This window comes from Choloepus didactylus, chromosome 16 (assembly GCF_015220235.1).
Source record: "Choloepus didactylus isolate mChoDid1 chromosome 16, mChoDid1.pri, whole genome shotgun sequence".
Classification (NCBI taxonomy): domain Eukaryota; kingdom Metazoa; phylum Chordata; class Mammalia; order Pilosa; family Megalonychidae; genus Choloepus; species Choloepus didactylus.
The window spans coordinates 15,281,344-15,303,400 of NC_051322.1; the positions used below are offsets into that span (position 1 = coordinate 15,281,344).

Sequence of the window (22,057 nt, forward strand, 5' to 3'; positions counted from 1 at the left end):
TTATTACACAGACACCCTATCATTCAGAAATGTTTGAATGTTCTCCAGTTAAAAGATCAGGTTAATAACTCCTTTTCCAGAAAACGGTGTTTTTAAGCAAGCAAGAAGAGACATATTTCATTCCTCTGTTGTCAAAGATCCACCCTAATTATGAACCTAAAATAGTTCTCCAGAGCTATATGTGAGGTTACATCATTTATAAAAACAGCTGTGCTTTCCTGTCAGCCAGGCAGTGCATATTTTTTGAAAGCCACCTCTTACTCACAACTGCAAACATTAGTCAAAATGCCCTGCTATCCTAAAGCCATCCAGAGGCGTTCAAAATTAGTACTGAAGCAAAATTTATTTTTAATTAATTTTCCTGCTGTGTTGGTCTGACCTTCAGTTACCACTTCTGGTGGCAGAATTTCAAAGATAATTTACATTACACATTTCAAAAGCATTTTAAGAACTGTACTTATTCAGAAAACTTCACATATAAAATTTTTGTAAAAGGTAAGATGGTGAAATATACTCAACTTATTTATCTTGTGATTTCTTGGAAGGAAATGACTATGTCTTTCAACTATTAGTGGGCATTGGGCAATGGCCTGGCTCTACATCTAGTACAAAAACAGGACAACATAATTATCTGAATTTATTTAGAATCAAAAATTGATAATTTAATTTGTTCAATTAAATAAAATATTAGTAATTTAACTGTGAATGTTTAACAATAGTTATATTTCCACATTTAACAGTTTAAAATAATACATTTGTAATTTCTCTTTTGTAACTTCTATTAATCTTTAATGACTCATTGAATAAAGACACTTAAAATTTGCCTCAGAAAATTAAAATAATACTGATAAGTAAGTAGCATATTAGATAGGAAATGCAAATCATTTCCCAAGCATAGAATTGAGGATTTAAGCACTTATAATTAACATCTGCCTTTTTAGAAGAAGATTAAATAAAAATATAAATATGTTTATCATCGGACTGATTTTTCTGAATCCATGAGTTTATCACACATATAATTCAGAGACATTTGTCTCTGCAAAATCTTTGTCCATTTACATCTCCCCCTTAGCTAAAGGAATGATTGGTGGTAATGTCAGCTAAATGCTTATTATTCCTGTAATTAGAATAAATTTTCAGCAATGAAACAAATTATACACACACTAATGTAATTTTATATTGATTTTCACTATCAGCCATATATCTTCAATTATAATTATTTTAACTGTGTTTGGATGACTATACCTATTCAGAGTCATTTGAGACTCCTAAAATAAACATCAGCAGATTCTAAGATAAGGGTAGCCCTTTTAAACTTAGTTTATTTAATTGCACAAAATTTTCTTTGTATATATTTTATCCACATGCATTAATTCAAAATTCCTACCACAAATCCTAAAATTACTAATTAGGTTAAAGATTAAAAGGCAGAGATAAAAAGGAATATCTTGTCTAATAGAAATCACTGGAGAAGAAAAAGGTATTTACCCTTTGTGCCTTAAGCCAAACATTCAATCAGTAGTAAAAAAAAAAAAAACCTAAAGACTATTTTTAGTTTGCAAGATACCCACTGCTATCTCAAGTTTCTCCATCACATATTGTTCTTCTAATTTAATCATCCTATATTGTGTCTACATTGTCTTTCCATATACTAAACACCTACGTCAGTGTTTATACAAACATTTGGCATTTGTTTAAGTGGTTGAAAATTGTCTTAGTTTCCAGACTGCTGAGATATACACCATCCAATGAGTTGGCTTAACCAGGAATTTCTTGGCTCACATTGTCAGAGACCAGAAGGCTGCTTCCTCCTGGGGTCAGTACCATTCTGGCTGGCTGGGGTAACCATCTTTACGTTCCTTGGCTTTCCTGCCACATGGAGAAGTCATCCCCTTTCTCTTCCAGTTCTAGCTCTGTCCAGATTTTCTCTTTTGTAAGGCTTTCAGTAGTAGGATTAAGACTTATCCAGATTCAGTTGGCCACATCTTTACTAAAAATAACATCTTTAGAAGGTCCTATTTACAATGGGTTCACACCCACAGGAATGGGATTAAGGTGAAAAACATTTAATGTTTTTTTCCTGAGGTGCATAATTCAACCTACCACAAAAACCCTCTATAATTTTATTATGTATGTGTTTCTTTTCTTCCTCAATGATATTTTGTGTTCTGTGTAGGCCAGGACCGTACCAGGCATGCTGGCTTTGTGGTTAAACTTCAGGTGAATTGAATTCTCTGATTTACTTTAGTTTTACCTTAATTCATTCTAAGTGTTGACCCTGAAGGTCTGTGTTGTTTTTGATAGATTTGTTAACCTTTGCTTTAATTCAAGCATTGCTTTGTGTAAGAATGACTAAGTTTATAAGCGTTAGTTTTTTGGCTTAAGAGAATTACATTCTCAAAAATGAACATGATCTTTGACCAAGGTTATGCAAGTGGCTATTTTATATTAAGAAACAACAATGATTCCATTGTCTAATTCTGCTAGCATTTCTCCCTTTTCAGACTCTTAATTATACTCAATGGACTATCACATAATCATATAAAGAATAAAATAACAACATATTGAATATAATGTATTTTCACTTCGGAGTCAGAAGTATGTTAACATAATAAACTGATCATCTAATTCTATAAACACACGTTGACAGGCTGTCTTAAACCTCCAATCAAGTTAGCTTCTGTTGCTAAGTGCAAATAAATTTCTGCTGTCTTAGATTGGATGAAGTTAAGTTTGTCTGAGTAAAGATTCCAGTTTGCTGTTCCAGAAGAGAATATCAGCAGCATATCTTTAGCTGATATAATAAATTTCAATGCATTATTTGGATGAGAAGTAAAATTTTATATTTCCTGCAGTTTTTTTTTAAATAAATAGTACTATTTATGAAGAAGATACAGTTGAGTGTGCCTTAATTCTTTTGATGAGCTACACTTTTCATAAAATAACTTCCTACTGAGCTTCAATGAAAGAAACAATTCCATCTCTAATTAAAGCATGTTCAACTTAAAATATATTGGGTAGTATGTATACTTATTCTTCCACATGTAGTCTCTTTGAATGTAGGGACTATGCTTTATTAATTTTTGATCTTCAACTTTTATCTCTTATATGAGTTAAGAGTGCCTACTTGTGGCTAGGTGAATATTAATTGAACTAAAGAAAATTAAAACAGAATATCTCTAACAGTTTCAAACTTGCCTATTATCTAAATTCATTTTTAAAATATTTTAAGTGTCTTTAAAATTTCAGTAAATTCCACGTTAATTTTTTAGGCCCTAAAACTATGCAAAAATTTACTGATAATTTTTAAATATGTTTGAGATATGTTGTATTAGTTAGAGTTCTCCAGGGAAACAGAATCAACAAGAGATATCTATAAATATAAGATTTATAAAAGTGTCTCATGTAACTGTGGGTATGCATGAGTCCAAATTCTATAGGGCAGGCAGCAAACTGGCAACTCCAATGAAGATTTTTGATGAACTCCTCAGGCAGCAAACTGGCAACTCCGATGAATGTGTTTGATGAACTCAGGAAACACTTCACTGGTCAGCCGAAGAAGAAGTGAAGGTCCTCTATCTGTCTTGCTTAAAAGTCTTCAATTGATTGGATTAAATCCAGCTGATTGCATTCTCTCATTGTGGAAGACCCACCCTTTGTTGATGTAATCAGTCACAGCTGCAACCAATTGACTGATTTAATAAACCAGCCTTCTGGTTTATTAACCAGCCACAAATGTCTTTGCAGTAGCAATTAGGCCAGTGCTTACTTGACCGGAAACCTGGGTACCATCACCTGGCCAAGTTGACACATGAACCTAGCCATCACAGTCCACCCCTTGTCAACTTGGCAGTTATACATATCACCTTAAACCATACTTTATCTCTAAGTAGAGAACAATAACAGACATACATTTCACCTAACAATATTCCACTGTCCTGCATACATCCAGAAACACACTAAATCTCTCCAGAATAGGGTACCAGTCCTTGGGTGACATTAACTCTTAAAATTTATTTCCTTTAACTTAAATACTGCAAAATGAGCAATACAGCTTATGTCATATAATAAGGGAGTAAGACAGAGAAGAAAGCAAAGATATTTGCTTTACAGAAAAATGCAAACATACTCATAACAAAACAAGGAGGAAATATTCATGCTATCATAGTCCTTGTTTCTGTAACTGGTCACATGGCCGTAGTTCATATTTATCATTATCTTCTTCCACTACCCATTCCATGTTCCCTTTACCCTCAGCAAGCACTTCAGCTGGTCATGGTTCTTTGCCTGGTGGGGTGACCCAGAACTTCATTCCTGAAGTTTCTTGGCCATTGGTAGTCCTGCCTGGATTGGGTTGTTGCAGTTTTCCATTGACTTTAATCACAGGGCATGGTAATACTAAGAGATGCCCTAGGGGATCTCCTGTATTCCAGGGAAACTCTTCTTTACCTCCATTGTGTAGTTGCAATGCTATTTCCCCTTGATAGTCAGGATCAATCACCCCAGCCAGTACAGTAATCCCTTTCTTTGCCTGTTGATTGAGAGGCATAAGAAGCCCAGAGTGGACAGGTGGCAGTCTTAACTTCCAGTTCAATGGAATTATTGTTGTGTTTCCTGGCAGAGGCACTCCTCCTTTTGGAACAAAGACTTGTAGACCAGCAGAACTTAAGCTTGCAGGGACAGGAAGCAAAAATTTTCCTAGTGGATCACTAGGAGGGATAGTGAGTGGTGACACTCCTGTTTCCACCCCTTGATTCCTGGACCCTTGAATCCTGGCTATGGGAGAAACAGCCCCATAGAGTGGATGCTGATTCAGAGCATACAGAGCCTCCTGGAGAACACTGCCCCAGCCCTGCAAGGTATTGCCACCTAGATGGTGCCGTTCCACCATTCTATCAACCCAGCTGCCTCTGGATGATGGGAACATGGTAAGACCAGAGAATTCCATAAGCATGTGCCCATTCCCTCGCTTCATTTGCTGTGAAGTGGGTTCCTCAGTCTGAAGCAATGCTGTGTGGAATGCCATGATGGTGGACAAGGCATTCTGTAAGTCCACAGATGGTAGTTTTGGCAGAAGCATTTCGTGCAGGGAAGGCAAACCCATATCTGGAGTATGTGCCTATTCCAGTGAGAAAAAATCGCTGCCCCTTCCATGATGGAAGTGGTCCAACGTAATCAACCTGCCAGCAGGTAGCAGGCTTATCTCCTTGGAGAATGGTGCCATATCAGGGACTGAGTGTGGGTCTCTGCTGCTGGCAGACTGGGCAATCAAACAGTGGCTGTGGCCAGGTCAGCCTTGGTGAGTAGAAGTCCATGTTGCTGAGTGCTTGCTTGACCAGACACCTGGGTACCATCACCTGGCCAAGTGGACACATGAACCTAGCCATCACATATATAGAAAATGATATTCTGAATTCAATTAATATGAGTCACATTACAAACATTTTGTAAGCTGGAATAAAGATATAAACATTCTTGAACATAACAAAGGAGAAATTGCTCAACTGGGCTATCAAACCCTTAAGGATAAAAATCTAAAAATTAGAACATTTCAGAGCAAAGTCATGTAGACTATGTGAAAAGTTGGATAAATTTCTAATTTAGAGAACTATCTTGACATTTTCTGACAGATCCCAATTTACTGGATGATTAAATGAATGTATCTATCTATTTTTCTTGACTAATTTAAGTTGCAACCAATGATGAAGTTAGGACTATTTCTGTTTAAACAACTCACTTGCTTATTATTTTAAAATATAAAGGCAATATATAGTCAATTTAGACAATAATGGATAAGCAAGAAAAAAGAATGAAGGAAGACAGAAGAAAGAAAGAGGGAGAGGGAAAGAGAAATGAGAGAGGGAGAGGGAAAAGAAGAAAGGGAGAAAGGAGGGAGGGAGGGAGAGAGAGAGAGAGAGAAAGAAACAGAAAAAGGGTAGTCATAGGGGTTCAGGAGGAGAGAAGAAAAAAATCACTAAAACTTCTACCACTGAGAAAATGTGTGAACTTTTTAATATATATCTTCCCAGAAATTATTTGTGTATATGAGGGTGTGCCTAAGTACATCATATTTCCCTTAAAACTGCTTTACTCCTTCTCTAACCGGTACATAAGTCAAACTTTCTCTATTAAACTATTGACTTATCTATTAGAATTTTAAAATCTTTGACAATCTGTTGGTTGAAAATGTTATGTATTTTTTATCATTTTATTTCTCTGACAATTTGAGAGGGTTGCTTTCATGTTTATTAGCTATGTTAGTGAATTTTGTTTATATAGCCTTATCCTATGTTTTACTGTGGTGTCAACTTATCTATTTTAATAGTCCTTTATAAACTAAAGATGTAACACAATATTTCTTAAGTATTTTGCAAACAACTTGTTTGTTGCATCCCTTTAAATTTATTATTTTATTTACTATGTAAGAGTTTAAAAAATGTATAATTAAATCTGTCAAACCATTTTGTCTTGTGCAAATATGAGTTCCTGGGGTAAATCCCACTTGATCAGGGTGTATAACACTCTTTTATATATTGTTGGATTTGACTTGTTAGTATTTTGCTGAGGAATTTTTGTCTATATTCTTTTTTTTTTTTCACTTGAATTTATGATTTATTGCCATTTATTTTTTTTTTGCCAGGCAGCTTCTCATTTTTGTTTATTGAATAACTTTACAAATGCATGGTTTTCACATCTCAATTGTTCAGTTCAACAGAATAAATTCAATTCAAACAGATATACTGAACACATTCTTGGGCAAAGCATGGGGTAGGTTGGAGAGGATACAAAGATGAATAAGGCAAGGCTTCCATCATTATGTTGCATTCACTTGTGTTTATAAGGTTTTAAAAAATTTATTTGAACAATTAAGTATAGCATGCATATAATTTAAAAATTGGAAAACACAGAATAAAAGAAAATAAATGCTACTTATCATTCCACTAACCAGAGGTAACCACTGCTAATAATTTATTGTGTTTTCTTCCAGTTTTTTTTTCCTTAGCATGTATCTTTTGTATGGCATATTCATATGTGTATATATAAACAATTTATATTTAACATCATTGAGGTTTATTCATTCAGCAAACTTTTCTGCACACTTACTATAGGTAAAAATTGGATAGACAATGTGAGAGGACATACCCTTTATCCCCAAGGTCTTCATAATTTAGTAGGGACATTGATTATTGTTCAGCCTAATAAATGTAGTGGTCTCTTGATCTCAGGAGCATTTTTTGGTTAGGTGGCTTGATCTGGGAAAGTTTCAGTGAAGAAGTAGCTTTGAATATGAGTTGAACAGAGTGGAACATTCCAGACAAGAGGGATGGCATGTGACATGTCACCTTTGTGTTATAAAGGATAATGTGTTTGGGGCATTACATTTGGTATATTATTACTGAAAAGGAGGGTTGGAAATGAGGCTGGAAATGAGGCTGGAAAGACCATGAGTCAGGGCAAACCGCACCCTGCCAGGAGGTTAGACTTGGTTCTTTGGCAGTGAGCTGCCTTTGAAAAATTTTAAGCAGGTAAGGAGATAGTTCTGTTTTACTGTATTGAGAAGGCAAGGGTGTAAAGGAAATACTGACTACCTGAACAATCACTATATACATTGTTTATTCAAGTTATCCTCTTGTTAAATTCTTATAACTATTTTATTTTACTGTCTTCACATAACAATCATACATGATAGGTATGACAGGAATTTTTGTTTGCATTTTACAGATAAAGGCAATTAGAAGTTAAAGTAATTGTCCAGAGTTCTGCTCTTGGTGAGGCAAGGGGCCAGGTTAGAATACAGATTTTTTTTCTTCTTAGTCTCTTTGTTGCTTTTGCCCAGCCTTTTCTTGCAAGACCTATTTTCTTGGCCCAGGTGAAGGTAGTGTTTTCCAAAGACTTCCAATAAATAAGCCTTGATAATTGGTATTGTCTTGATGTGCTCTTAGTACTGGAAGAATCCTTGGAACTGTATTTCATTCAAAGGAAGAATGAACTTGGAATGAAATCTGCCTCCAAAGACAATTTTGATGCCAATATCACTTCAAAATTAGTATCCCATTGCTCTGAAGAGAATTCAGCTGCATCTGTCTATGCCCTCTTTCTTTATCCTGCCAATGGCCTTCAGTTCTTTGGAACTCACCCGAAAGAGTCTTACAATGTCCAACTTGAGCTTCCAGCCCGAGTGGGCTTTTGCCGAGGGGAGACTGATGACCTCCTGTGTCAAAACCAAGAATATGCTTGTCTAAAGCAACAGGTAAGCCCTTAAGCATCACCAGATAATCATCATGACGTTGAATCTGAAGAAGATTAGCCAAAGCCATTACACCAGCTTTAAAATCAGGATTATTTACATCCAAATTGATCAATGGCTCCGCATTTTTAGTTGCACTGTCAGCATTTTTTGTATTATCTGGTACCAAGTCTTTGTATTTTTCAGCATTATCTCCATATTCAAGTCTAACCGCTAACCCAAGAAGCCAGTCAATTGCTTCTTGTCGATCTTGAATCTTGAAAGGACAGTTAACATCTCTGAGATACTTTTCAAAGAACTTGGGCCAGTCACTGCTGTGGATGTTTCTTAAATTACCTCTATCTTCAATTTTGTAGTGTCTGATTTTCTGATCTTCAAGCCAAACAATAAAGTTTCTAAATTCTGTTTCATCTTTGCAGTTGAAGCCGGCAGGGTTGTGGTAGTCGAGGGCTGTCAACTTGCGTCGGAACATGGCCCCAGCTTCTCGCTCTGTCCCCCGGGCCTTGGCCGGGAGAGGAGAAGCGAGAGACGCTGCCTGCTCCAGCACCGGCGACCTGTCTATATTCTTAAAGGATATTGTTCTGCAGTTGTCTTTCCTTGTAATATTTTTGTTCTGGTTTTGCTGTTAAAGTAATACTGGCCTCATAGAAGGACTGGGAAAGTGTGTCATCCTCTTCCGTTTTTTTGGGTGGATTTTGGAAAGATTGGTGTTAACTCATATTCAAAAGTTAGGTAGAATTTACTAGTGAAGTCTCCTCAGTCAGGATGTTACTTTGTGGGTAGTTCATTGATTAGTAATTCAACTTCTTTATTTGTTATATGTCAATTCAGATTACTATCTCTTCTTTAGTTAGCCTTAGTAGTTCGTGTCTTTCTAGGAATTTCTGCTATTCATCTTAGTTATCTAATTTCTTGTCATATAGTTCTTCATAGTATTTGTTTATAATCCTATTTAATTTTGTATGATTGATAGTAATATCATTTCTTTCATTCCTGAAATTAATCATTTGAGTTTTCTCTGTTTTTTTTTTTTAATTGGTCAGTCTAACTAAATGTTTGTCAATTTTGTTGATCTTTTCAAAGTACCAGCTTTTTGTTTTTATTGATTTTCTCTATTGTTTTTTGCTTTTCTATTTCATTCATTTTCAATCTAATTTTTATTACTCTTCATTCCTTCAATATGCTTGTTTTGGTTTACTTTGTTCTTTTTTTTCTAGTTTCTTAAGGAGAAATGTTGGGTTACTGATTTAAGATCTTTTTTCATCTGTAATACAGGCCTTTAGTACCATAAATTTTTCTCTAATCACTGTTTTTGCTGGTTCCCATAAAGCATTTTCATTCATCTGAAAGTATTTCCTAAATTTCCTTGTGCTTTTTAAAAATCTCCATTCATTTGTGAATTTCTAAATTTTTTGTATTTGATTTCTAATTCCATTGCTTTGTGATCAGAGAACATGCTTTGTATGATTTCAATAATTTTCAGTTTTTGAGCCTTGTATTAGGGCCTAACATATGGTCTAGCATGTGGAATATTCCATATGCACTTGAGAAGTATTTGCATTCTTCTGTATTTGGGTAGAGTGTTCTTTAGATATCTGTTAAGTCTAGGTGTTTATAGTGTTGGTCAATCTTCTTTTTCTTTGTGGATCTTATGTCTAGTTTTTCTAGTCATTAATAAATATGTAATATTGAAATCTCTGACTAATATTATTAAATTGCCCTTTTTTCATCTCAATCCTGTCAGTTTTTGCTTCATTTATTTTTGGACTCATTGTTATGTACATATATGTTTATAATTATGCTTTCCTGACCATTTTGTGATTATTAACCATCCTTCTTTGTCTCTAGTAACATTGTTGTCTAAATAATGATTTAGACTGATTATTTTTCACTACTCCAGTTCTCTTGGGTACCCGCTTGAAAATGATACCTTTTTCCATCCTTATCTTTTCAAACTGTGTCTTTGAATCTAAAATGTGTCCCTTATAGACAGCTTGTAGTTGGATCATGTTATTTTATTCATTCAGCCAATCTATATCTTTTGATTGGCATGCTTTGTCCACTTGTATTTAATGTAGTTACTGATAAGATAGGGTTTATACCTGCAATTTTGCTATTTGTTTTCACGCGTCTCATGTCTTTTTGTTCAGTTCCTGCATTTCTGCCTTATTTTGTTTTAAATATATATTTTCTTACTTACAACTTTAATTCCCTTGTTGTTTTGTTTATGGTGTGTGTGTGTTTTGTTTTCTTAGTTTTGTCCTGGGTATTATAATAAACATCTTACCTTGAAAGAATCTACTTGGATTAGTAGCAACCTAATTTCAATAGTATTGAAAAATTTTGGTCCTGTATACCTCCACTCTGTCCCTTCTCCTTTGTGCTACTGTTGTCATATAAGTTAAATCTTTTAAAATTGTATGCCCATCAATACAATTATATATTTTCTCTTAATGTAGCTTTCTTTTAAATCATATAGAAGAAAAGCATCAAGAACAAATATACATTTATACTGTCTTTTATATTTATCTATTTACTTACATTTACCAGTGCTCTTTATTTCTAAATGTGGATTGAGGTTACAATGTCCTAGCTTTCTATTTCAGTCTGAACAACATTCAGTAGTTCTTGTAAGACAGGCCTGTTAGTAACAAATTCTCTTGATGTTGTTTTCCTGGTAATGTCCTAATCTCTCCTTCACTTATGAAGGATACATAATTTTGATTGATTTAGAGTTCTTGGGTGAGTATTTTTTTTAGCACTTTACATGTCATCCATTGGCCTTATAGCCTCCATGGTTTCTAATGAGAAGTCAGCCATTAATCTTACTTAGGATCTGTCGTAGGCAATGAGTTGCATTTCTTTGGCTTCCAAAAGTTTGACTATATGCTATGTCTAATTGTGAATCTCTTTCAGTTTATCCTATTTGGTGTTTGTTGAGATTCGTGGTTATACAAAATAAAGTTTTCATCAATTTGGGGAACTTTTTGGCCATGATTTTTCAACTATTCTTTATACCCTCTTCTCTCTCCCCTCTACTTCTGGCATTCACGTTATGTATAGATGGTGTCTCCCACATCTCTAAGGTTCTCTTTATTTTTGTTGTTGCTTTTCATTCTTTTTCTTCTGTCCCCAAAATATCTGTTTATTTCTGCTGTCAATTCAAATCTGACCCTGATTCCCTCTAGTGTATTTTCTGTTTCATTTACTGCACTTTTCAACTGCAGAATTTTTATTTGTCTCTTTATTTGTGTTTTGTGTATCTTTATTGATATTCTCTATTGATATTCTCTATTTGGTGAGACATCTTTCTCATATATTAATTATGTAGATATGTTTTCCTTTAGTTCTTTGAACATATTTATAATAGCTGACTTAAAGGCTTTGTCTAATAAGTCCAATGTCTGGAAATCCTCAGGACTGTTTCTATTGATTGCTTTTTTGCTTCTTTGGACATTCAGAATTGGCAGCTGCTTTCATCTCTTAGAAAACTGTGATGTCTATTTAAAATCCAATCCATCCAATGATTTCATTAATATTACATTTTTGTGGTAGTAGTTCAATTCTTAATAGATCAACATATTATAGTTTTCATGCAATAACTTAGAAAATACAAATATGTTTGAATTCAAGGAGGCTTATCATGGCATATTTTTGTTATGCAGATATAAATATTGATATCTGCATTTTTTCGTCATAGGTTTTATTGCTAAAGCTTGCTAAAGATAGACAGTCCTCATGTAGTTCTAAAGGGTACTTTATTATGCTCATGCATTTTACAGTTGATAATGCCACTCACCTTGTTCTTTTGGATTTTTAACTTTATGAATATAAAATTAAAATGATATAGCTATAACTTTTTTGGAAATTATGATTGGTTGCAGAATATAGGTTGTGGGGCCAATTGAAAATATGTAAATTTATATTTCCCAAAAATTGATAATGCATTCTCAATTTATTCTGCATTAGCTGAAAGAAAGGTTTACATATTTACTTTTAGTTCACAGTTAAAAAAACAATTTTAAACACTTAAAATATAGACAAAGTTTTAATTATTCAATTTACATTCAGATTTACTATTTGCAATAACAACCACTAAACAGTAACTTCTTAAAAATAAGAACTCTATATAATATTTCTCTATGTTATGATTATATAGTAGATTATATCTCTGAATATTTGAATATGATTAAATCCAAATAATGGTAGTGGTTATCATCATGAGAGATACATATAAAATAGTGTACCAGAATATGGGTGACTTTTAAAATATTAATAACTGTTTAATTCTATAGATTCAAAAGCATGTCTCTCAAACAAATAAGAATAATGCCATTGGAAACAATATTTCACAATAAGGTACATATAGAGAACATATTTCCTTTGAACAAAAAAGAATTAAAAATACAAGTTATGAAATCAATGATACATGAAAGCATGCAAAGTACAATTTTCATAAGGTTGTATGTCACAGCTCTAACAGTACAAAAATAAAATACAAATTGTAATTTGATCAATCACTTTGGATAATTTTAAAAGAATAAGGATAATGATTTCAATTCTGAATGTCCAAAGAAGCAAACTCAGTACCAAACATTATAATAATATCCTAAATTAGATCCTATTTCAAATCCAAATGTAAATTATCATTTAAACAAGGATTATTTTGAAATACAGATTGGTTTATTTAATTCAAAATGGATTCAGGAAGAAACACTGAGGGCTTGGTACAGATAATTAAGTTTCATTTGTTTGAAACGTGTGTGAATCATTTTAGTTCAGAATTAACAGATATCGATAATAGTTCCTTATTAGATAATTCCAAATAACATTCTTTGCTAAGCATTTCCTTCAAGTATATTAACATTTTAAGTAAAAGGGAAAATAAAGCATAACAACAAATGATACGTACATTTGAATTATGTTAATTTATGCATATGAATATAAATTATGCCTAATAATTCATTTAATTAGACTTTGGTAAATGTGGGATTTCATTTTTCCTGTCATTGGGAAAAATAAGTCTCTGAAATGAATTGGCTATCATTTATAATTAACTCAGACTTGAAATAGTATATGAATCTTCATGCCTTATAAGATTTGCTGTGAATATATTAAAGCAAATAATAAAATTATGGTAAGCAGAACATGTTGGTACTATACAAGAAGCATGAAACAGATCATTGGAACAGATAACAACAATATTATTATTATATTATTATTTTTTTCAGAGGTCAAGTACCATTATTTTCATATACTTTGCAGGCCATCAAGAGGCAGCATGGTTTATCAGAATATAAAGTAAATGGAATAAGAAAGTCCACCGTGAAATCATTAGCACATCAGCTCAGGATATCACAAGTAGACTGTGCATTGGCTGAAGGTCTTTAGCAGTGTGGAGCCCCAGTGTTCATGGCCAAGCACACTGGCCTAGAACTCTGCAAGCTAGTTAACACTAGCTGAGATATATGATGGCTCTCAGAACACGGGGAAATATTATCAATTTATTAAAATGACAAATATGTATAATTTTAAGAAAATACTTTAGTGCATGTTAGATGTATAATGTATTATAACTGCATTTGTTGTTCAACAAGGTATGTTTGTGTATTAAGGTGACATCAAGTTATTAGAGAAATAATAGATTATTCTACCACTTGGTTGGCATAATATAAAACTATATATGTAATTTTTCTCTCTGTGTTCTGATTATATAGTACAGAATTCATATGTCTGATTATTTATATATAGTTGGTTAGTTACTTGGTTACTCCCCAACCTAACACCTTACGTACCTTACACCAAAGTATATTGCTAAGAAATTCATATGTAAATAAATGAGAAGATAAAAGACTGAAAGGTGAAGAAAGTCTTTGAAGGTACAATCCCCTATTTAAATTTCTGTTTGGGAAACCAAGAAACCAATCCATGAATGCACAAATCACCAGTATTCTCAAACTTAACATCAACAACCATTAAAATAACAAATCCATAAACAAAATTACCAGGAGAGTAAGATCCAGAGGAAAATTTATAATGTATTAAAAGAACTGAAATTAAGTAATTTAATATATGCAACAGGATTTATAACTTGGTAAAAGTAGAAAAGGATATAATAAATATTTATTAAAGGAGAAGTTTTTTTATAAAAATAAAGTGTAACACCACTGGTATTTAAAAACTACAACTTAAAACCATGGAAAAATAATAAACTGCGTCTACCTGATTTTTAAAAAATGCCAATAGTCAGTGCTGATGATACTGTTTTCTAAGAGCATAAATTGAGAGTATAAATAATTCTCATGAGAGAAGTCCTAATGAAATAATAAAAAATTTGCAATGATAAGTATGCAAAAATGTTTTTCATAGTTTTCTTTAAATTTTAGAAAATTGTAATCAGAAATATGGAATTTTAAAAATCTATATTGATGCCATTCAAGGGACTACTGAACAATTTTAAGGATAACGAAATAGATGTATATTTATTAAAATGAATTTCATTATATCAAATACTGATTTAGATGTATAGTTTGTTGAAAAAACAGGTCATAGTGAATACAAATAATATTCCAATTCTATAAATATATGAGAGCATTTGTGTGTGTATGTGTGTGTGGTTTTCTGCAGAAACACAGATAAAATTTAAAGAGTTGAGATCAAAATAGCTTTATTTTTTTGAGTAAAAGTTAAAAGTAATTGCCTCTAAAGATTTAGTGACTTTTCTAAGCTTTTGTAATGACTGTATTCTTGGTCATATATGTTGAGCCAGTTTGATTTGCTTAAAGTCAGCTAGAGATTTGACAGAGATTATTTCAAATGCCTTGAAAGAAATTCTCTTGGTCTTTACAGATAACTCTGTGTTGGAGTGTTCCTTCAACCCCTAGCCAGGCCATTTAAAACTCTGCTTAGCCCATACTTCCGGTTTGTACAGAGCCTATGTATCAAGCAGAGTTGTAATTTTAGGGTCTTTTCAGGTCTTTTCTGAGCACATTCCCAGCCCTGTGCGTGCACATCACCTTCCAGATCCCTTGGTATACTTGGGAGCTTTTCAAAGCCTTTATTCCCCATGAATCTCCCTTTCCAGCATCTTCCTTTGCAAGCTTCTCAGTTTGTCTAATGCTTGCCTGAACTGCTATCCCTTGTCCTAGGCATTTTGGAAGGTATATTTGCCTTTAATTGCTTTTATGGAATGCCATTAAGGAAGGTACCTCATCCCTGGGAAAGTTCCAAGGCAGGTAAAATACAGGCAAGCCCATGAGGCAATCCCTTAGGGTACCACCAGACGGGTCAAAAGATGCAACCCCAATTCTTTGAGAACAGTGTTCATAACTTTCCCTTTGACACCAGCAAGCTGTGTTGGGAATGCAGGCTCCTGGCTTTGTAGCTGTCACCAAGCTGGGAGTAGGGGAGGGTCGTGGGATTGTTAAAACACTATAATACTCTATTACTGAAAGTCAACTTCTTTCTTCATTAAGCATCCCCCTGTTTGTTATTGGATTGCAGAGTTTTGTAAAAGTTGATTCCGACAATTTTGGCAGTGTTAGTGGACAGAGTTTTGGATTTCGTTATTCCACCATATTTGGTGACAACTCTTTCCAGAGCAGTTTTTGTCAATAAATGTGTGTTTTATTTATTGCTACCAATTAAACCAGAAGGAATGAATCTGAACCAGAAAAATTAAAATGTTAAGGGTTAATTGTTCTATTTAGATTGCTGTAGACAATTGCATTCCATTAATTACATCACATAGGAAATTTTTTATGGACTCAATTTATTCAAAAAATTAAAATTAGGAAGTTATTTTATAATGCTAATTAATTTTTAAAGGTGAATGTATCAGTACACACACAAATAGAAGTCAAAATTTGTGGTGGAAGCAAGTTAATTTCCATTGGGTTAAATTGATATTCTTTCTAGTATGGGAGATTAAAAAAAGGGGAAAATTAGTGGAATCAAATTATCACAAATGGTTGAGAATTCAGGATGTTACTATAAGAGAAATAAAAATGGGAGGAAACAAAGTGTCCTTCAAAAGTTTAGCATTTATCAATGATATTTAAGACTAAAAAACAGAGGGAGAAAGAAGAGAGAGAGAGAAAAAGCTGTAAGGTTGAAAATTGAAACATAATAAGTAAAGTTTTTAAACCTCAAAAAAAAGTTAGGAAAATCTATTTAAGTTTTGGTAAAAGAATGGCAAAAAAAAAAATCAAGCAAGGTTTCATTTTAGGCATATAAATGAGTAAAAAAGAAATTATGGAATTAAAGCTTAAAACAAAAACGTCAGAATAAAATCACATCAAAATAAACAGATATGGATAGTAGAAGAGCTATCTATCCAGTGATAACAAGGTCAAGTAAACAAAGTGGGCAAGAAAATGTAGGCCAGAAGAATGTGATGTATTACCAGGATTACAAAAATAAAGATGGAGAAAAATTTAACATTCTAAAATCCATATCTACTTCTCCTATGCTCCAAATAAATACTTTTCCAAAGCTCCCCATCTCATCAGGTAGAATTAAATGTGAGCTTTTAGCCATGAAATAGTGGATCTGCTCTGCTTGACATTCATGCTTCCTTTCTTTACACACTATGTTAACATATTTGTTGATACCAAAATACCAGTCCACTGTTGATTATTTTCCTCCTGTCTGGAATATCCTTTCCATGTGGGTTCTAAAGTTGGACACTTAATCATCTTTCACCACCCAGCCCAATTTATATATCTACCATATTTCTGCCTCATTTATTCCTTTTTGAATCTTTCTTCTTTACTTCCTTATAAACCACTTGAAGGCTGGAATTAGGTTTTATTCATCTCTATATACCTGGAAATTGGCACAATGCCTGGCAAAAAGTAGTCATTCAACAAACTTTTTTGCTAAGTGCATGAGAGAACACACATAGATAGAAAAAAGGAAGAGAGAAAGAAAGGAGAAAGAAAAGAAAGACATAGTTTAAAAGTATGGTCATGTTTACTGATTCTTTTTCCTTCAGAATAGCCTGTATACATTTGTGGAAATAAATGAAATTATTACAATATGGTAGCTTTTGAATGTTATATGAAAGGAGTCAATGAAAATGTCAGAAATCAGAGGATCCTGACACACACGGAAAACTATTTCACAAAATTTAAAATACGGTGGAGGAACAGATGCAAAGCTGCCAGAGAATATCATTAGAAGACAGCAAAGAGTAGCTGATTGAAGAACCAAAGATAAATGGTGACACCCTGAAAGATCCTCAGTTATTGGTGAAACTTAGATATACTTACCACTGAAACTTATAATATTAGTCCTACACCATCTGTCTCTCAAAACATGTTGATGTATGCGAGATTTTCATGTATCAATTTTTAACAGTTCCTCATTTAGTAGATGGATTGGGAAAGAAAATAAGGGGAGCAGCAGATGTATTTATTATACACTTTCTTAAGATAAGCATTGGTTGCAAATATCCTCCCCAGAAAATACATGATAAAATTGATGAAAGTGTAGTATGTTAGTTCAAAATGAACAAAACAGCATGGATTTACTGATACTGCCCATCCATGGCTTATTCAGATATTGACATCTTTATAATAATGAAGGATAAATGAAGGCCATTTTGAACATTAAGCTTATACCAGATAAGCCAGAGAATAAAAATAATAAGCAGATCAGTAAAGAGGAAAATAAAAGGAATAAGTGGCATTACTGAAGATGTTATTGTGGGGAATGAGAAAGTGACAATTCTTAGAATATGCTGTCATAGGGAAGGAACTCCAAAAATACCTTGGCAGTACACATGATAGGTATTTGACATCTCTCATTAGACTTTTTTTCCTAAGTTTTCTTTTGTATTACTTATGTATGGTTTTTCACTTCCAGTATTCTTCGCTACTGACGGAAATAATTTTTGTTTGTTGTGAAAAATAGGTTAACTGCTCAGTTGATGAATCACCTACCTGACAGGAAGGAAGAAGGACACAGTTGATCAGTGTAGTCCATCACGGGGGGATAAAGTTGCAATCTTCACTTCAAAATTGATGGAGTCAAAGTCATAAATTCCTGAAAATGTTCCTTAGAAATAGAAAAGGGAATTTGATGAAACTGATATGTCAAAGAAGACAACAGGGTGTAATATAAAAACTTGTGGTCCAAAAAATGTAAAATAGACAATAATAAATAACAAATTATCTTTAAGAGATTTGATGAGATAAAAGGATTTGAAGAAATCTGAAAGTTTATTGGAAATGCCTTGCATGACAAATGCAGCATATTTTTTCCCAGGCTTTTCTTCTGCCTGGGACTAAGCCCCATTTCCACTCCTACTCTCTCCCCCTTTATCTATCTAGTGCTTTGTTATTTTCCTCATCTTGGATTGAATGCTGTTTACTCAGGAAGGACCTACCCGAGTCCCCAGGCTTGTTTAAGTTGCTATCTTAGACACTTTCATTGCAACCTGTAGTTTTTCTTCCTAGCACTTAATCACAATTTATAGCAATTTATTCATGATTGACTCAATGTTGATTTCCTCATTTAACAATAATTGTTGTCATGCCAGAGAGGGTGTCAGTATTGGGTCCTCATGCATATTATGCAAGACACATATTAAATACTTAACAAATAATTGTTGAATTAGTGAATTTACACTTTGGGATTCTGTATTTATATATTAAAATTATGGAATATTGTCACATAAAATCTTAAAATGGAATGAAGTAAAATTGTGGGAAAAATAAAATAATAATGCTACCTGTATGTTCTCTAGAAAATTTTCAAAGGTTAACAGTTTTCCATAATACTTATATTAGTTGCTAATTACTTAATATCTTAATTACTGAGACATTAATATTGTGATGAAAACTAATTTTATCAATGTGAGAAAATGATATAAGATAAATATTGTGTCTAGAGCACAAGGGGAATAATTGCAAAGAGTTATTTAAAGCTTGCTCTTTAGAGGTAGAGCTTCCTTCCCTAAAGGCAGATTCAGCATTTTCTTACACTGGAAGGCCCTGTTGCATCTATTCCTGTAGTGTATCTGCTACACATATAGGAAATAGTGAAATGTTGCCTGAAGATGAATGTATTAAATTCTGAATTAATTGTCTTTTGGTGTATCTTTTCTCTTTTGCATATCCTATGAATTTCAGAAGTGCATGAATTAAATCATCTAGTGTTTTCTAAATTGAATATAACAACATAATAAAACAAATATTTCAATGGAGGTTTTGATGAAAAAATGGTATCAGCCCATATCTCCAAAATGGAGTAATCATTTTGTAAACCTGTCTATTTGATTTAATTAGTTGATTGATTGTTTGATGCATTTATTCACCAATATTTATTGAGCATCTCCTATGTACCAGATACTGCTGGGAACAAGAAAGGCAGGATAAATTCTATTTAGTTGATGCTAGTAAGGACCTATATTGAAGAACTTTTAAGTTGAGGACTGAGGATGGAAAGGACAAATCATGCACTGCCTTTTTTTTTTTTTCTTCATTTTTATTGAGATTGTTCAGATACCATACAATTATCCAAATATCCAAAGTGTACAATCATGTGCCCCTGGGTACCCTTATACAGCTGTGCATCCATCACACTTAATTTTTGTTCAATTTTTAGAAACTTTTCATTACTCCAGACAAGAAATAAAGTGAAAGATGAAAAAAGAAAAAAAGAAAAGGAAACTCTAATCCTCCCCTATCCCTAACCAACCCCCTCAATTGTTGACTGAAAGTATTGATATAGCACATTTGTTACTGTTTATGAAAAAATGTTGAAATACTACTAACTGTAGTATATAGTTTGTAATAGGTATATATTTCTTCCCTATATGCCCCCCTATTATTAACTTCTAATTGTATTGTCATACATTTGTTCTGGTTTATGGAAGCGATTTCTAGTATTTGTACAGTTAATCACGGACATTGCCCACCATAGGATTCAGTTTTATACATTCCCATCTTTTGACCTCCAACTTTCCTTCTGGTGACATATATGACTCTGAGCTTCCCCTTTCCACCTCATTCACACACCATTCGGCACTGTTAGTTATTCTCACATCTTGCTACCAACACCCCTGTTCATTTCCAAACATTTAAGTTCGTCCTAATTGAACATTCTGCTCATCCTAAGCAACCGCTCCACATTCTTAAGCCTCATCCTATATCTTGGTACCTTATATTTCATGTCTATGAGTTTACATATTATAATTAGTTCTTATCAGTGAGACCCTGCAATATTTGTCCTTATGTGTCTGGCTGATTTCACTCAGTATATTGCCCTCGAGGTTTTGTCATCAACCCATTTTTTTTTAATATGGTTTTGTTCACTCAGCATACATTCCATCCCAAGTAAATAATCGAATACTCTAGATTTCACCAAGTTACACAGTCCCAGTCTTTATCTTTCCTCCTTTCTTGTGGTGTCTCACATGCTCCCCACCTTCCTCTCTCAACCGTATTCATAGTTACCTTTGTTCAGTGTACTTCCATTGTTGTGCTACCATCTCCCAAAATTGTGTTCCAAACCACGCACTCCTGTCTTCTATCACCCTGTAGTGCTCCCTTTAGTATTTCCTGTAGGGCAAGTGTCTTGTTCACAAAGTCTCTCATTGTCTGTTTGTCAGAAAATATTTTGAGCTCTCCCTCGTATTTGAAGGACAGCTTTGCTGGATATAGGATTCTTGGTTGGCGGTTTTTCTCTTTCAGTATCTTAAATATATCACACCACTTCCTTCTTGCCTCCATGGTTTCTGCTGAGAGATCTGCACATAGTCTTATTAAGCTTCCTTTGTATGTAATAGATCGCTTTTCTCTTGCTGCTTTCAGGATTCTCTCTTTGTCTTTGACATTTGATAATCTGATTATTAAGTGTCTTGGCGTAGGCCTATTCATATTTCTTCTGTTTGGAGTATGCTACACTTCTTAGATCTGTAATTTTATGTCTTTCATAAGAGATGGGAAATTTTTATTAATTATTTCCTCTATTATTGCTTCTGCCCCCTTTCCCTTCTCTTCTCCTTCTGGGACACCAATGATACGTACATTATTGTACTTTGTTTCATCCTTGAGTTCCTGGAGACGTTGCTCATATTTTTTCATTCTTTTCTCCATCTGCTCCTTTGCGTGTAGGCTTTCAGGTGTTTTGTTCTCCAGTTCCTGAGTGTTTTCTTCTGCTTCTTGAGATCTGCTGTTGTATGTTTCCATTATGTCTTTCATCTCTTGTGTTGTGCCTTTCATTTCCATAGATTCTACTAGTTGTTTTTTTTGAACTTTCGATTTCTGCCTTATGTATGCCCAGTGTTTTCTTTACAGCCTCTATCTCTTTTGCAATATCTTCTCTAAACTGTTTGAATTGATTTAGCATTAGTTGTTTAAATTCCTGTATCTCAGTTGAAGTGTACGTTTGTTCCTTTGACTGGGCCATAACTTTGTTTTTCTTAGTGTAGGTTGTAATTTTCTGTTGTCTATGCTTCCTTGGTTATCCAAATCAGGTTTTCCCAGACCAGAAGAGGCTCAGGTCCCAGAGGGAAGAAATATTCAGTATCTGGTTTCCCTGTGGATGTGTCTTAGAAACTTGCTCCACCCTGTGATGCCTCAGGTCACTGTGCTTTTCTGCCCAGCAGGTGATGCCTGTTAGCCTATAATTCTTGAATGGTGTGAGGAGGTGTGGCCGTGTTCCCCCAGGCTCTGGGGTCTGGTTCTGAATGGAAAGGGCCCCACCCCTTTCCTCCTAGAGAAGACAGACCCCCCAGGTGGAGGTCATTAGCATTTCAATGGTCTCGCTCTCTGCTTGTGCTGTCTCCACCCTTCCCCCGAG

General features: G+C 33.9%; 1 protein-coding gene across 1 annotated transcript; it reads right to left on the bottom strand.

Annotated features, from left to right (window-relative positions):
- Window positions 1-8,033: 8,033 nt before the first annotated feature.
- On the bottom strand, window positions 8,034-8,796 carry LOC119511235 (RNA transcription, translation and transport factor protein-like). The gene has a single exon (XM_037805762.1). The coding sequence runs from the start codon at window positions 8,718-8,720 to the stop codon at window positions 8,034-8,036; it is 687 nt and encodes a 228-aa protein (XP_037661690.1). The 5' UTR covers window positions 8,721-8,796.
- Window positions 8,797-22,057: the final 13,261 nt, after the last annotated feature.